We start from the raw sequence: 18,391 nt of genomic DNA on the forward strand, positions 1-18,391 counted from the left end.
TTATTAACTCACTGCAAATGTCTATTGAAATAAAGTGCATAAAAAAATATGAAAATCTCGCTAATTTGTAGGAAATCTTATTTTATAACAACAAATTTTGTTATTAGTTAATCAATATTATCTATATTTATTTAATTATTTAACAGAGTATACTAGAGATAGAAGTATAAGATAGTCGAAAGCAAAGGTCCGCGCTACTTCCACCGGTTGATTGCGAGTAGCGAGTTGGGTCGCGGTTCTTTGCACCGTCAAGTCCGCACCGTCTTCACAAGTATCGCTCCAAGTTGGCAGGCAAAGTTTGTGCGGCGTGGTGCGCGTGCCACCCTCCGCCCACATCGATCGAAGTGGCGGCGCGCGCACCACCCCTCTGCAAATATATATCGCGGAACGCACGAGAAACCCTCACAACGCAAGAGGACGCGCGCGATCGCCTGTAACGCCGCTCGCCAGGGGCGCCGCTCTTTCTCTTTTCTCTCTTTTTCTCTGTTCGTCTGTTTCTCGCTGATGCGGTCGCGCTGAGGCCGATGCGGGCGCCGCCATGCCGCGCTGCCTCATGGCCAAGAAGTGGAAGGCGGCTCAGGCAACCGAGCTGGCCGACGAGTCCGACGAGGAGATCGACGTGGTCGGCGAGGGGCGCGGCCGGAGCCCCGCGCCCGCCGCCACCGCGCCGGGGCCCTCGCCTCGCGATCCCGAGCCAACTCTCCTCTACAATGGTAAGCACTTGTTACTCGCATTCTACTCGAGCTATTCTCTATATACGTGAGCCGTTATCAGCCTGTTACTTCGATACCTTGAACAAACAGAAACGTATCATTAATACATTACTTGTATCTAATATGCAAGCATGGTCTTGGTCGTATGTTTTCTTATGTACGGTCAAATAAGTGTCTGGCTGTACACAAGATAAACACAAGGCATGATATCAAACAATAATTTTATAAACGTACCAAGAATGAACACTTCAACTATACTTATGTATACGAATGACGCAAGACGCTTAATATAACCTAAAGCATCTTAGAGAAGGTAATGTGTTATAATACGTTAAAGAGATCGGGCTCGATACAAAATGAAATTTACAATATCATACATATACTTTACATTTTAAGCTTTGCCGTATGCGATTGCTGATATTATATGTTCGCGAATTCTATATCATCGTTAGTTATAACGCTATGCGCATGCGATATACCATTGCATTTATTTACCACTTTAAAGTGTAATTAAGTATCTTAAGTTGCTACGAACATCTTATATAGAAAATACAACACATCGATGTATCCTTAGTGATATTTAAATATTTTATTAAAGTAGCGTTATAGGAAATTACCTAATAATATGAGAGTATTTACAAAAATGCCATTACTTTAAGTTGCTGTATTTATTATTTAACTTTTAGATTATTGAATTAAATCTTCTTAAATTCAATAATAATCGAGCATCGCTTATATAATCATCAATTAATAATACATTCATTAATCATAGTTGTAGGTTCGTAGAATATTTTTAAATCAAATACTATTTTTATTTTAAGTTAACAAATAATTTCATTATTTAAAATTAAAGAAACATAATAACGTAAAATATACGTGAATATTTCGGATTACTCGTTGAAATTTATAATATATAATATATCTAATATGATGCATTTTTTCTTCTTCTCCTAATAACAAAAAAAATAATTATGAAACGTAACTTACAATCTAATAATATAAAAATTAATCAGTCCCTGTAAATTGACCCAGCAAGGGCACGGCAGCGACCGTCTCCGCGTTCATTAAGCCGTTTTCAATATTACTAACAAGCCTTTCAACGAAAACGCTAAAAACAACTTTATTTATTACATGAAACATTCTTTACAATATCAATTATTAATTATACCTTGGAATAACAACATTTAAATTTCAACACGTATTGAATTTTATTCTTATCAAATTAATAGAAATTAAACGAAAACCAATAAACTCTATACTAAATAGTCTTCCAAATGTTCGTGCACATATAAATAATAATTTATCATTGAAATAATAAACAAGCGTGTTGTTACACTTGTATTTTGATCACAGCCTCTACAGTCGCGTTAAAACTGAAAACCGAAAAATATTTTGATTAAAAGACACAATTTCTTCTATTCGAGTGATGATAAGAATGATTTACGGTCCGTCGCATCACACAACGTAAAAAACAACGATTATCCGCCCAGTACCGCGGGATTACAAGCCCGCCCGAGGATCTAAATCCGATTATTGAGTACAACATAAGCGTATTTTATACGTAGAAATGCAATTACGGCAAATGAAAAAAAAACTTTACAATGCCTCTCACGAGGAACCGTTAAGGTTTTATACGTTTTAATTTTGCAAGGATAACGTTTATTGAATACTACAGAATTCACTTTTGGGGATTCTATTCCCTATGTAAGGTAAAGCTACAATTTAAGAGGTATTCTGAAACGTTTGCGCTGCGTGCTTCCAAATTTAAATACGTGGCTAAAGAAAACATTACTATTACAGTTACTACTACTACTATTACTATTATGAGTGATATACGCGGTGCGGGACAAAGGGAGAGCAAAACACCTCGCCTCGTTACGCACACCGCCGCGCTAACGGATCAATCCGTAAGGATGATTTATCTCGAAGCCTGAGCGCCTTTCATAATCGTCTACACAATGTGATGGAAAAAATTTGATCACTCATTTCATTAAGAATTAAAATTCTAACAACATATATTTTATAAACTATCGACGTTATTTGAAAGATTACTTGACAAGTATATATTATTTTTATTTCACAAATCTGTGGTATATACGAAACAATTATTATGTCATATACAAATAAAACAATTACACTTTACCATTATTAAAATCATATCATAATAAACTCCGTAACTTATATTCAGATTTGTATATGGCTTCACTAAATCCACATTCATTCGAATTGATGTTTCCAGTTCAAACGATTTTCCTTTTTCATCCTCTTTCGAATAACTTTACCCTTTACTGGACTCTAAGTGGATTTATCGAGTGTCTAAAATCCTTAAACCTATTCCAATAAATTTGCCCAATAACCTAATCCAATGCAGAGCGTGAAGTGAAGCTGTAACTGTTTCGGTTAGTAATCATGCCCTTCGTTCGTGACGGTTATTGGTCACTGATAACTTATATTTAAATAGCTTTCGTCAGTGATTTTTCCGAACCGATACGACTTGGAAACCTTCAAGAAAAGAGCGTAACTTCCTTAAAGGACAGCAACGCACCTGCAAGCCTCCGGCTGTTGCAGATGTCCATGGGCGGTGGGAATCACTTTCCATCAGGTGAGCATCCTGCCCCCTATAACATAAAAAAACAGCACTAAGTAATTGCGACAATCAAAGCTTAAGTAAAAGCATTGTATGCCTCTGATCAGTAAGCGTCTTTATCGGAATACCGATTCTAATATGACCCAAAATTATCTTCATACAGAACTTTGATTTAAACTCTTTAAAATTTGAAGCTTAAAATTGTTGTCTCAAGAACAAACAACTTTTGAAGGTCGCGTCTTATAATAACATATTGATTTGTGTTCCTATAAAAAACCTTTGATATATAAATTGCTAGAGTTGTTCGAATTATGAACCACTACTTATTGCCCGCGGCTTCGCTTGCGTTGAAGGGTTTGATTGTCAAATTCAATCAAATTCGGTTCAACGATTTGGTATTGAAAGAGCGACAGACAAACATGCACAGATAGAGTTACTTCCAAATTAATTATAATAATAGTATAGATTTGACGTTTATATAAAAACACACTTTTTAAGATAATCTCCAATGACATTGATTAGAATGATGACAAATGCATCTTAACATTTGCTTTATGATGGTAATTTTGACGAAGAGATTAAAAAATATTTGAATGATAATTAAAACTTTTCGAGATCAATGATTAAGCATTTCAAGAATCATCTCAAATATATCTGCCTAAAAAAATACTGTCTAATAAATTTTCTGGAAAGCGCCCTAAAAGCTTCTGGTGCAGAGAAGGAAGGGATTGATTCACCATAAGCATAATAAAAGACGGATCAAAGATAAAAAATACCATCCCATACAGAAATATAGTAAAGTTAGTTAAAAATAAAATGATTTATTTCTGACATTCGACATTCACCTTTTCCCATTTGGAATAACTTAATTTACATTTATTATTTTTGTTTAGAGAAGTCCGACTATTCTGAGCATTTATTTTTGAATATTAGGTCAGTTTGTTAAATTGAATAAGTCTCCATTTAGGACATTTATATAAATAAATGGAATTGATATATTTCTTCATCTGAAGCATATATGTGAGTTATGAGAATACTTTAAATAGTCCAGATTTTTTATTTAATTATCTCATGTTATTAAAATTGAATGAAATGGAAACTAGGAAACAATTTGTAAATATTTTTTTTACGAGTAAAGTAAAGTAAAGTTAATCCATTCCATGTTTTCTTCTGACGAATTTCAAATCAAGGGCCGGGACGAGAAACGAATATTTTTGAACCAGATAGTAAGTGGTCACATGTGCCCATATCATTGGCATCGCAAGGAACATTGACACTATATTTCTACCTATAATCCGTACATCGCCAATGCGCCGTCGATCTTGGAAACTAATATAATACTTCTCACTGTAGCTACGATCAATCATTTGGAACTGGAACAAAGCGATACTCAGTATTGTTAGTTACAGGTAGAGAATCTTTAGCAGGCTAATAGGGTAAGTAATGCTTAATATCATTAAGAATGTCTTCAAAATGTAAGCTGAAAAATCTTAGTTGAAAACTTTGAAGAGAAAAAAGGATTACTACTGCATCGTTTAAATGATTGTTCTATTAACTAAGGAATTAATTATTATTAATATCATTCTGTGGCCTGTGTAGTTTTACTATATATTCTGTGGATGGTGTTTTTTTAATTGGTGGTTTTATGCAAGCCCGTCTGGGTAGGTACCACCCACTCATCAGTTATTCTACCGCCAAATTGCAGTACTCAGTATTGTTGGGTTCCGGTTTGAAGGGTGAGTGAGCCAGTGTAACAACAGGCACAAGGGACATAACATCTTAGTTCCCAACGTTGGTGGCACATTGACGATGTAAGGAATAGTTAATATTTCTTACAGCGTTATTGTCTATGGGTGATGGTGACCACTTACCATCAGATGGCCCATATGCACGCCCGCCAACCTATAACATAAAAAGAAAAAATAAAGTTTCAGATTGTGCTAACATCGAAACACTATCCACTAAAAGTTCTTCATTGTTAAATGAATAGACAACGCGTCTAACAATGATACTGCGCTTATCGTATCGTTCGATGTATTGATTTAAAATTTTGGCCACGAAAATACACTTCAATATGAAAAGTGGTCGTAGTGGCCTCGAGGGAATCTAATTTCGCAAGACGCGTTTAGTATATAAATGTTTAACTTAGGAATAATATATAGCGGAAACGGCTCTAACGGTGTGACTCAAATTTTGTATTTAGATAAAGTTTATTCTAATGCTTTAAAGAGCCTACTCAAAAAATATTATTTCGAATTGATTGACTTGCCCAAATACATTCATTTAAAAAAAAATTAAACAATGAAGTACTCTAAGATTTTTTGTACTAATAAATAATATACCGTAGAAAGGAATAACCGTAGAGAGAGTTATTATTCATGATACATCAAATACTTGACAAGTTTGCATGTTCAAGTATTTCGAACAAGTTTACATGAGGCCTTTGTAACACATTTTTACACGGATACTGACGCACACTTGTGTCAAGAAGTTAAACATTTACAATCAAACAAAGTGCATAGTCCACAGATAGAAAATTTCAACTTAATTTATTTGAACTCTATCTATAATTAAATATAAAAAATGCACATTTTAATCATCATATTCTTGGAATTCACACATCTTGTATCCGATTAAACTCAAATTCGCAGAGTTTCGGCAATTGTATGAGGATGGTATACTGTTGTCATCTGACAATGCATGGTTCATGAATTTCATTTGAATCAAATTTATTAAGTTTATGATAGAACATATTTTTGGATAATCTACTAAATCTGCCTTATTAACATTAGCATTAAGACAATTTTTATGATATATTAATTTTTAAAGGCCTTCAACTTTCTACCATATAACCATATACTCTATATGTATATAGTAGATGGATATATGCATTATCTTTATATTCGTATCTCAACGCATAACATTGTCAGCTTTATTCGTGAAACTTACCACAGACGAGAAAACTTAAAAACATTAATGAGGAAATAAAGTTTGAAAGGTGAAAGCTTTTAAGATTCAACCCTTGGAGCCTCTTCTTAAGAAATAGGTACTAACAAATGTGCCGCTCGACGGCAACTGATCACTACCGCCCATAAACATTGGCGCTATGAGTGATATTACATAACCAATGCGCCACAAATATCACGGAAATTACATTGGCTCGCTTAGCCTTGAAATTGGAACACAACACTAACAAATATTTCTCTATTTCGACAGAATATAACATGAAGAATAGTCATATCCATACGGATTTACACAAAACCCTTTTACCAAGTAAACCTAACAATTTTATTTATTAACATTAATTTCAATTTTACTTCGACTTCGCTTCATAAAACCATACATTAAATTTATATAAGAAATATCTCATAACTAACTTTCCACTATAGTTTTCGTCCTCCAATATAAAATTAACATACATGATGTACTAACATTCTGTCAATCCTGTTTTCAATACTTTTGAGTACACTCTGGTTTTACATTTGCTTGGTGAAGCGAAGAGCTTTCACGCCTGTCCGCTTCACTTTCAGTCTACAATATTTCCAATTGACAGCGAAGAAGCAAAGGCGATGAGCCTGTCTGCGAGGAAAGGAAAGTCATGTCGCGTTCTCGCGGAGAGTTGCTATGAGCCGTTGAAAATGTTGGAACGTTACGTTTTGAAAGGCTAAGTCGATGGTATACTTACATTCGGTGTATTTTCGTGAAATATATTTTCGTCTTATATTTTTAAAGGATTTTATAATGTTTTAAAGACACAATAAAGTATTTTACGTGTTGATAACTTCGTTCGTGTATTATATAACGATATTGTAACACAAATCTATGGCGATTCTTGAAACAGAAATAATTACAATAAAACTATTGATTATATTTAAAATTGTAAACAGTATAACAACATTTCGGAAGTAGTTTAAAAAAATCATATTTTACTATACGCACTTTGTAGTTATACAAGTGTACAAATAAATTATTCGTGGACTAAATAATTTATTTTCATATCATGCTTCATTAATTTCGGATTAGTAAGAAATTAATAGAGTCAGTATGTAAGCGAATGTCAGAAATCAATTTTATGCAATTTCTCGTGTCATATTGTCTCGAAATTTTGCAAGTATTTGTATTTCGGTCGGCAATGCAATAATTTGGAAGCACCGAACTCGCTCTAGCGTCGGGAGATGAACGCTTTCATTGGCCACTAGTAAATTCCTCGGATTTGGACACATTCAGTTTGTTTTGACGCGATCAAATACCTAACGGTTACTCAAACTTACTGACAAACATGATTTAATATTTCCATTAGACTATAAATAATAATTTTAATTTACCGTATTATTTTTTTTGCTTTTAAATTATATTATACGTATATTACTTTACAGGTATATACAGTAAGATCCAGGACTAATATTATGTTTAAAAAAGTATTCTATTTATACACTAATACAAAATTTACGTCTTTCGATTTTGTTAAAAGAAATATTAATTTACACTGGTAAAATATAATCATTATAAAAATATGAAATATTTATTGCACTTTCTTAATAGAAGAAAATCAAAACATATTTTCTTTAACACGTCATTTAACCTTATGTAAAGATCAAACTACTTAATATTGATCGATGGGAACAAACAATTCAAGTAAAGATTTTTCGTTTTCACATATTTTCGCTCAACTACCACATCACGAGCACACCGAGTCAAACCCTAGAACAATAATTTTGTTTTCCGACTCTTGCTTACTCACTAACCGTCCTATTGGCTATGAAAAGCTTTTTTTTCTGCATTTTTCGATTTTAATTGAGATCATGTTCGTGGAAAGTCAATAATAATTAAATGTTTAAAGTGCTTTCACACTATGTTCATACTGAAAAATACTTATAAAATAATATAACAAATAAACATCAAACCAAAAAATCATAAATATTTAAAACATTTTGGACAAACATAAAAAAAACCTGCCGAACCGTTATTACATGCTACAAAAAATGCTAAACAATAACATACACAAACACAAAATTGAATATACCTATAATATAAGTATAATAAAAAACTCATATACAATAAAATATTTGCATGACGTAAATAAAAACCATCGTCGTTCTGACGAGCCATGGGTACTGGAACGGCGCCCACAGCCCCCTCACGTATAAAGCACTATCGGCTGTCTCACGGGCAATAGGTTTGCTGAGATTAGCCGGGAGTTCAACCAGTTACGACTGCGCACGCAAAATATTCCACAATACAATTCTTTTTTCAAAGCCGTGCTCTCGAATTGACGGAGGTTTTTTTCAACGTTTCATATTCCTCTAAATATTTAAAAATATAAGCAATTATCATTTCATATTAAAAAATAAATGCATTTTTTGCAATAATAATCAGCTAATAATTGTTATTGTACAAGATGTGATGTGTGATAATAAAAGATAAAAACTTTATCTATAAAAGTCAAAGTTGATCTGCATTTAAAATTCTAACCGATTTTACAAACGATCCTAGACTAGCTATACTAACTAAACGATACGTTTAAATACAGTTATATATTTATGTATACATATAACGTTTTTAAAATTTATTTCGTCGCCTTCGAATATTAATCGAATTTGTATCACGAAGGTGCAGTCCGTCGTAAACGCTTGGGTGGCGAACCATGAAACGAGGGTCACTTATTGATTTTCTGGTCCACACTGCCGCATGTAGCCAATTATGTAGGGCCGGCATAGTTCCGTAGGCCTTCATTTGATGCGTATTCATTGACGTATAAATTGATATCATACAGATTGAGCTTCGTCGATATATTTAATTGTATATACCTTACTTTTGTTTTTTTTTTTTATTTCATATAATAAATTACATTTTTTTGAGATTTTGTATTCAGTGATCGTTTGTTATTCGAATTACTTTGATTGCCTAATTTTTTTAATGACATGAATTAATGATCATTCCTTTTAATATTTTTATGAAAAAGGCTTTTATATTGAGGTTGAAATTCTGTAGTTCTTCATTTTTGATTCCATTTAAAGTAAATATTTTTATTACAGCGTTCTAGAAAATATTTCCTAAGGGTCTTAAATAAGAGATGAACTTTTTATAGCTATTTCACATTTATCAGAGTAGTAACATTGACCTTAATATTTAGTCTATTAAGTAAAAATATTTTTATTTAAAAAAAATTCGTCACATTTTTATATCATGTTCTAATTGTTAAAATTTATTTCAAAATAGCTTTGGTCAAGTTAATCCCAAGTTTCCGGTGGATTTGATCGGATTGCCAATTTAAAATAATTAATAGTTTTGTCATATAGAAGAGAAACTTTGATGCTTTTAAATAAGTACCAATATTTGGGCAAGCGTTCGTGTCTATGAAATATACCTAGCATGTTTGGGCCAAGACCGAAAATAATTACTTCTACATTCAAAACATTTAGTAAAGATATTAAATGTCTATCCAAGAGTTGCTCGAGAGTGAATTAAAATGAATCAAGCAAACGTTACAGAAACTCAAATGTACAATTATATTTTCACAATTTCAAAATACGAATATTATTTTTAATTAAACAGCAATGCAGCAGCGACACAACTCAGATGTAGCTTCCCCAAAATTCGTAAAACCGATCACAACCGAATTATACAACCATTTAAAATAGCTCCCTATCGCGCTATTCGTCGCTGTAAATTCTCACGTCAGTTCAACCCGAGATAGCAAGTGCATGTAAATCGAAGTGTCAAATTAACGAATATATTCATATGATATTACAAGTTATTACGTTTGTGTAAGGATCACATTCACATAAGAAATAAATATTGATAATTTGGGATAGCGTACTTAATTCGGATGTGATCGGTTTTACGAATTTTGTCGATGCTTCATCTATGTTGTGTCGTACTATACGGTTAAAGTATCATAACTGAAAATGAAATTACATAACAACGTAAAAAAAGAACAAAACTTTAATCAAATTCTATCGGTTCGAAGCTTTAAGTATGGCTTAGTTTTCGCGGTCTGTTTCCTAACATTTATCAAACTTACGACGAAAACTTGTGACAGGATAAATAATGACAATATATCCTGAGCTCAGAACTTTATAAGACTGAAACTCTCATTCGTCAAATATCCCGTATAAATAAAATATGCTTGTTCGTAGAAATATAACCCTCATATAGGTACATATATATAAACCATTTAAACCATTTATTTACACACATACATTACATAGATTATATAGGAAAAAATTATATTTATATTTAAATTAAATTTAAAGAACACAGTGTAGGTAGCCAGGGGTTCATCTCAGTATAAGCTGTGCTAATGCACAGCACTGATTTTCAGATGGCCCCTACACGAAAATAAATCAATGAGATTATAGGAACAAAAACTAAATCCCATATAATATATAAAGCATTTTATTTGTCTGCTATTAATCTCTGTTTACAAGAAGCAAAAATACATTTTTATTTCAAAATCACTCCAAATGCAACAATGCTGTACGAAGTTCTAGTTCACAATAATGCCATTACAGCAAAATACCACGGGCTAGAGTACACAAGTTGAAGTATTGTAACTCAAACAAAGTTATTTAATCCACAATAAACCATTAAAATCACATGCATAAACCGTTTCAAAGTTAGTATAAACGTTTTTTAATGGTAGGGAATGCGGTATAACACTTAACAATTTCTGTGTGCTTCCGACAAATGCCTTTGTTGTCAAATACCAAGAATTCTTTATAGGAAATTCGTTTAATATAATTTCATTTATTCCTTGAATACTTTTGGCGATTTAGAGTTGTGGAGATTTAAATCAAACATACTTTTATTAATCACATAATTGCTTTTGAAATTCAAAAGATCGAGGAGCAGTCATGATCATCATTATTATAATGTAAGTCAATATTATAACACCGTTGTAATAATATTACAGTCATTCGCAAAAAAAATAATTAAGGATAAGATTTCGGGTTACATATCTACGCGTTGCGTACTTTATCTTGATAGATATATTCCACAAGCGTGTCGTAATTTTAATCCAACACGTGCAGGTTTTTTCACGAGGTTTTCCTTTACAGCTGAGCAAGAATTTATTTGCTTTAATCAATCAATCACGAATTTATCCCCTTGAATTTGGTAGTAGAACTTTATACCCGTATTACTAGAAACCACCTACTCATTATAATAAATACATTCAATCGCCACACACCACCAGTCTGTACTGTTGTATTCCGGTTTAAAGAGTGAGTTAGCCAGTGTAACTTACTGCAGGATAGAATAAGGAACATGTTTTTTCTTAAGGTTAGTGGTGCGAATGTAACAAGGTTAAAAGTTTACTCTTAATATCTTTGCCAGGTGAGCATATAGGTACGTTTATTTCAATACTTAAATAGTCGTGCCCTAAATAATTTTCGTCTTATTTTTGTTTAATAAACTGGTGACCTACTTACCATCAAATGGCCCACAAAATAAACATTTAAAAATACCATTGAATCTGTCTGTCTATCAACTATCTTCTTTAATAACATTGATGTTTAATCAAGGTATGCCAAAGATGCCAGTTGTCTGTCTTCCGCATAAAGTTGGTTCCCGCCATCTTCTTTAGGACGAAGGTATTACGACGTATGTTACACTGCTTTTTCAAATGGCGCTCTAGGATTGGTTGCACTTATTTTTTCTAATTTTATAACCTTTGTATGTAAAGTTCTTTGAAACTTATCTCAGATTTTAGCTATAAAAGATATTCCCAACATATAAAGCATACAAACTTTGTTTTAAAGTACGGTGAGCGAACTTGAAATTGTGTCGCAAACAATGTCTACCTTCTACCTAGGTCATGTTATTTAAGGTACATTACTAGAACATTTGAGTATAAGACGAGATGGCCCAGTGGTAAGAACGCGTGCATCTTAACCGATGATTGCGGCTTCAAACCCAGTCAAGCACTACTGATTCATGTGCTTAATTTGTCTTTATAATTCATCTCGTGCTCAGCGGTGAAAGAAGACATCGTGAGGAAATCAGCATGTGACAAATTTCATAGAAATTCTGCCACATGTGTTTTTCACCAACCCGCATTGGAACAGCGTGGTGGTTCCAAACCTTCTCCTCAAAGGGAGAAGAGGCATTTAGCCCAGAAGTGGGAATTTACAGGCTGTTGTGGTTGTTGAATATAAGTATGGGCTTAAAAGATTTTCAAACACTACCAGTCTTCTCCATTTTACACGATTTTTTCCATAGGCTTCCTCTCGAAGTTATTCCTACTAAGCCATATATCTTAAACTCTGAACAAATGAATTCTATTATTTCCGAAAGTATATTTAACAAAAATATATCAGCTGCCGAAACTAGGAGAGAGTTTACTATCTTTCTTGGCAAACAGAACTAAGTCAGACTTTACCTTTACCTTGTTAAGACTAGTCTTGTAGACGAAAAAAAGTGCAAAAAACGGCTTGCAAGCACTTTCGGTATCAACTATTTAAACTTCATTAAAAACGCCCTTGGGCGGGCTAGAAGCTGGGCCGGGTAATCGCAAGTGAGAGGTCATCAACACTGATTCCAAAATGGGAATTAGAGATCACTATTATCTCCAATATTGTATATAAAGCCAAAAAATTATTTCTCTCATCCCTAGTTTAGATATAAAGTCTTCGGATGTCTAACTAATGAGGTTTGTTGGAAAATCATAATTTGCGTCGAATTATTTAGTTTTAATACAAAAAGACGTTAAGCAATATCTGACAAAATTAACAATGATATTTTAAATAGTAAATTAATTTAGTATTAATAATTTTCTGCTAATTAATCAAATTCATTACTTCAAATTTGTAAAAACGAAGTTACTACATAACAAAATTTCTTGCAGTCACTAGGTATTTCAAGCTGCAATGGGGCCCTCTTATTAGTGGTTTGATAAGAAGACTGAAGTCGATTGTTGAATGTGTATTGTTTATTTCAGTTACCTCCACAGCATAAAACCCTATGGAAATCTGCTACGAGATAATGCAGCCGATATCGGTGTTTCAAAAGGAAACTTGTGCAATAAAAAACCTGGGCCTCAATATTTCTTTAAAAAAATAAGTATAATATACTTAATAACGTAATGTTTGAACGTAAAAATATAAATCCTTTTTTGTGGATGTAGTAACGTAGTACTTATCTAGGTACGAGCATAAGCTAATAACGAATATTACCCGACTACACAGTGTTAATAATCCGTTTCAAGGATAAAGTATTATACATTTTTACAGGAGAATCCTAGAAATAATATTTACTTATTTATTTATTTGGTTATATTATTGCAAATTAAAAAAAAAAGAAGGAACGTGTACTTATTAAAAGATATTTTAAAGCTTATGACTTTAGACAATCATCTAAAGGCCCTTTCAAATACACACTGCTTATATAATCTACATATATTTTGTATTGATATATTACAGTAAGAATGTATGCGTCAGTACATTCATGATCATAACGGCCATAACATCTCAAATATATCCTATAAATATTATCTATTAAAATTGATATGTTCCTAGCAATTCCTAACATAAAATTAAAATATAAGTTAAATTAATTACCACAAACAAATTGCAAAGCTCATATAACTTTTGAAAAATTAGTTACGTAATGTTAAAGAAGTTGACATTCCACCTGGCTGTTGTCTGTCTGAATTTAGTTGTCAGAATTTTGTTTTAAAGCACTGCATTTCCATTGAAATAGGTAGAAAATTATATATGTTCAATTTTTAATAAGGATACCAACTTCTGTTTCCATTTGTTCGTTGGAAATGCATATTTCTGCGTATCTTTTTAATTTTTATGCCCCAAAGAGACATGATGTAATTACAAAAACTTCGTTACCAACGCATTAGTTATTCAACACAAACTTACCAGTTATCTTTTGTATAACCTAAGACTTCATGTAATTATCAATTATTATGTACATAAAGAACTTATACAGTAATACAGTTTTTTTGCGATTTCTTGTATTGCGCAAATTAAAGCCGTCGATCTTTAAAAATATTTAATATCTGTCATACAAAAACTATATCGCAAATATATAGATCCTTTTTACACAAATTCAAGTTTCAATCAAAGGAGGTTCATTTAGTCTGCAGCCCTTTTTGGATGTCTCCCAAGATGAACGTAATTCAGGTCATCTCAAGATATTGACTTCCGTTGAGTTATTCAGAATAAAATTTAACTTAAGAACATTTAAGCAATATTTCTAATGAAGTATGATCTAGATGTTCTTATTTGTTGCATGAAGTTTAGAAGTATTATTGTAAAAGTATTGGAAACAAAAATAAGCCTTTAAAGTCAACTTAAATATCAAATTTTTCCTATACAATATCAACTAAACTACAACTTAATAAATGGTCATCGTACATATCCTAATTACCGTAGACTATCTATATGTATATAAAAATAAATGGCATTTTTCGTTGTCACTTTATAACTTAAGAACCGGCTCACCAAATTTTTAGAGTTTGTTTGGACTATTTAGTATAAGGTTTATGTGAAGTTTGTACAACACTAAACTACACAAACAGAAGTCTAAAATAATAAATGAAAAAATATTTGGCTATTATTGGCACTATTATTGACTGAAATAATGAACATTTCAGCAATATTTACGTACAATGAAAAAACTAGCATACGATCTTGCCGACTTCTGGAACATAAATGAAAATTATTTTCTATTACAGAAAATTACTTTTATTTCTAACAAGAGGACGGTAATAACATATACGATATACAGGTGAGCATATTTATATTTACTCTTTATAAAGCTGTTGCAAACACATGTTACATCAAATTATTCTAGGCACGGTAATGGTTTTATCAAAAAGCGAAGCGAAGTCTGTAAAATATGTCACATATAATTAAGTCATATAATTTTAATATGCTTCAACATGTCACTTCAGTGATAAATTGGACAGTATTTAAAACAAAAATGGATTAGACAAAACCAGCGGTGTGATACTTTATCAGGACAGACCGTAATGGAATGCTCCGGAGTAATAAATTACTTTCATCGGTACACGGCTCACGGCACTTTTTCCTTTTGTAAGCGAGTCTACGATTTATGAGTTCCAAACAAGGCCAAGTGCTACGGCTTTTTGTAAGACTCAATACATTTGTACGAATTGAAAATCGATTCGAGCTAATATGTTTTTTATCATACGTATATTTCGATTCATAAAATAATAATTCTAAACACATCTTCAGTAAAGCAGGCGTGCTCTTTAACGATAAATCATTTTCTTTAATAAAATGAACTTTATAAATATATGCAGACTAAGAAATCTTATAACCACGAGCGTCTCTTACCCTTACTAATGCCGATAATAATTGAAAGTGGAGTCGAGCGCCATCATAGCTGAATAGATCTATATAATTACACTTTACACAGATGTTCTAAATCAGATTTGAACTTTATACTCGTAGAATAAAAATCGTCTAACCTGTATGATGGAGTGAATGTAAAAGCAAATCAGCAATATTTAATGAATTCTCTTTCAATCAATGTTTTAATTAAAATATTAATTTATTATTTGTAACTAACTTGATACTTTCAATTAGAACATCGAGATGCTCGTTTTTCAATCTATCGTATCGTCTTTATAAAGAAATATTAATGTTTCTATATTTTTATTTTGTATTGTGAAAATTTGGTGAATTGTTCAGCGTGTGATCGGGAAGATTGCTAGTCCACAAAAAAATATTTCATTTTTGCTGTTTTTCGTTGAAAGATATTATGTAGACCCCGAAACGTGTGAAGCCTGTATGGGTAGAGTAACGTATCTCGTTGGATTTTTTATTCCAGTTCGAATTCCAAATTACAGTACTCATTTAAAATAACATTTATTGTAATAACTTTTTAATTTTCTCTCATGCCTGTACCCAGCTCGGCCTTACATGGCAGAACAGCTTATAGCTTACGGTATATTCGTTTGTCGCTGCCTATTGACCTAAAAAACTGGAGTATTGTAAACCCTCCCTCAGAAAGTGTACGAGAAAAAATTAAAGTCATTGTTTATTTTATTTTCTTGATACCGATGATTACTTTCGTTATCTTGATTGTTTGTCGCGTTTTATCTACAGTAGGGATCAATCATTAATTAAAACTGCTTTAGAAAGTTGAAGTTAAACCAATATTCTCGTATAGTTCTTAAAAGTATTTGTGTATAAAGGTAAACATAATTACTGACCTTTGTGTTTGCAATAGAGTGATGTCCTACAAATATCAAACTAGACATTAAACGCTGTCCCGACGGTGCCGATGGTGAATTCAGATTCGGTTTCAACTCAACATTCTGAAATTCCAAATTATGTAAACCACGCCGCTACCGTCGCGTGGTCGTTCCACTCTCCTTGACATTAAAAGCTTTAATTTGTTTCTGACAAACAACGTTGCCAGCTGACATATTAATGCTATATCGCACGAGGTGGACGTAAGCAAGCTGTTAGTAACAGTTGACAAAGTAAATAAGCCGATACCTGTCACATTTAACGTAGAAATAAAAAGATTCGTTAAAATATAAATAGAACGATATCATTTATTGATCCTATCACGGCCTCTTCTTATTGTGTAAGACATTGACAATGAAAACAGATTCTATTGTTCGGACTTAAAATAAAATTATTTTTAGCTGAATCTATTCAGTAGCATTGAAAATGTCAATATTGATTTCGCATTTCCAAGAATCATGTTGTGCTAAAATTACAAAATTTGTTTCATGAAATAATGATATTTTAAACTATGTATATTATAGATAATAACAATTGAAATTAAAGGTATATGTTAAACACTGTTAACATACATGTTTGACATGATCGTTTTATGTCAACAGAAACACAACGTTGTGTCTATAGACTCAGTGCGTACTCGTACGTCACTTAATTGAATTTCCAGTACAATTACACTGCCGAAATTCAACTACAACCAGAATTCAAATTTGAAAATTACACAGAAACCCATACTTTTTAATTCGTTTGCAAAAATTAAGTAAAAGTTGTGTTTCTAACACCATTTATGAACAAAAAAGAACGGCCCATTTCGCTAATGATAAACTTACTGTATACAACTATTCAAATTAGAGGTAGTATGTAGTATTGGCAGTTGGTCTGAACATCACTGAAGTATTCTATGGGATCTCGTGCTGTCCGAACCTTTTGCTTATCTGAATATTCTTTTATTTTATTTTAAAAATGTAAATGATATAATTACTTATGTTATTTTTATTGGGATTCTAATCTTGTACCAATGTGTTGTTTCGGTTTATTTTTTTATTTCACGATTTACTCTATCGGAAATATTGTAAGCCAATTATCTTCTTTGATCTTTATTTCATTGTGATCTTAAATAAATCACCATCACAATTTCTTCGAACTTTTTGCCCATTCATATATGTATTTCACGAACCCCATGCTCTATTTCTATTTAACATAACTACGCAGTAACTACTACGTGTCCCAAATCAAAATCAAAATCAAAATCAAAGTATACTTTATTCAAGTGGGCTTTTACAAGCACTTTTGAATCGTCATTTAACAATTACGTGAAGCTACCACCGGTTCGGAAAGTAGATTCTACCGAGAAGAACCGGCAAGAAACTCAGTAGTTACTCTTTTTCAACATTTAAAAAAATACAGTCATGTTAGTTAATTTTTAAGTTAATACAATTATTAAATTAATATATCCTGCCTGGAAGTCAACAGGTATTAATTCCACGCTTTTTTATAATCCACAAAATCTTGTATCGAATAATACGCCTTTTTCACCAATGTATTTTTTATAAACGATTTGAATTTATGAGACGGCAAAGTTAAAAATGTCTGTGGAATTTTATTATAGAAATGGATACCTTACCCCAAGAAAGATTTATTGACTTTTTTCGTCGAATCGAAGTCCGAGCCCTTAACTGAGACTTTCATGCAGTCTGCTGGATATATATTACATTTCGAAATGAATTAGGTGCAGCCGACATCTTTTTTCTTCAAGTAGGCAAGGTTTTGGTACGACTCATTTTTAAAGACATTTCATTAAACCTCTTTAAAACTAAATAAAGATTATCGATACTAAAATGTCAAGCGCAAAGACATTA

At 32.3% G+C, this 18,391-nt stretch overlaps 1 protein-coding gene across 1 annotated transcript in view; it reads left to right on the forward strand.

Annotated features, from left to right (window-relative positions):
* The first annotated feature begins 255 nt into the window (after positions 1-255).
* Positions 256-18,391, forward strand: part of LOC124543153 (transcriptional repressor scratch 2-like) — a 32,157-nt gene continuing 14,021 nt past the window's right edge. The window contains exon 1 of the mRNA XM_047121224.1: positions 256-713. Within this exon, the coding sequence (XP_046977180.1) occupies positions 539-713 (175 nt within the window). The 5' untranslated portion in view covers positions 256-538. The remainder of the gene's footprint in view (positions 714-18,391) is intronic.

Source organism: Vanessa cardui, chromosome Z, assembly GCF_905220365.1.
Source record: "Vanessa cardui chromosome Z, ilVanCard2.1, whole genome shotgun sequence".
NCBI lineage: Eukaryota > Metazoa > Arthropoda > Insecta > Lepidoptera > Nymphalidae > Vanessa > Vanessa cardui.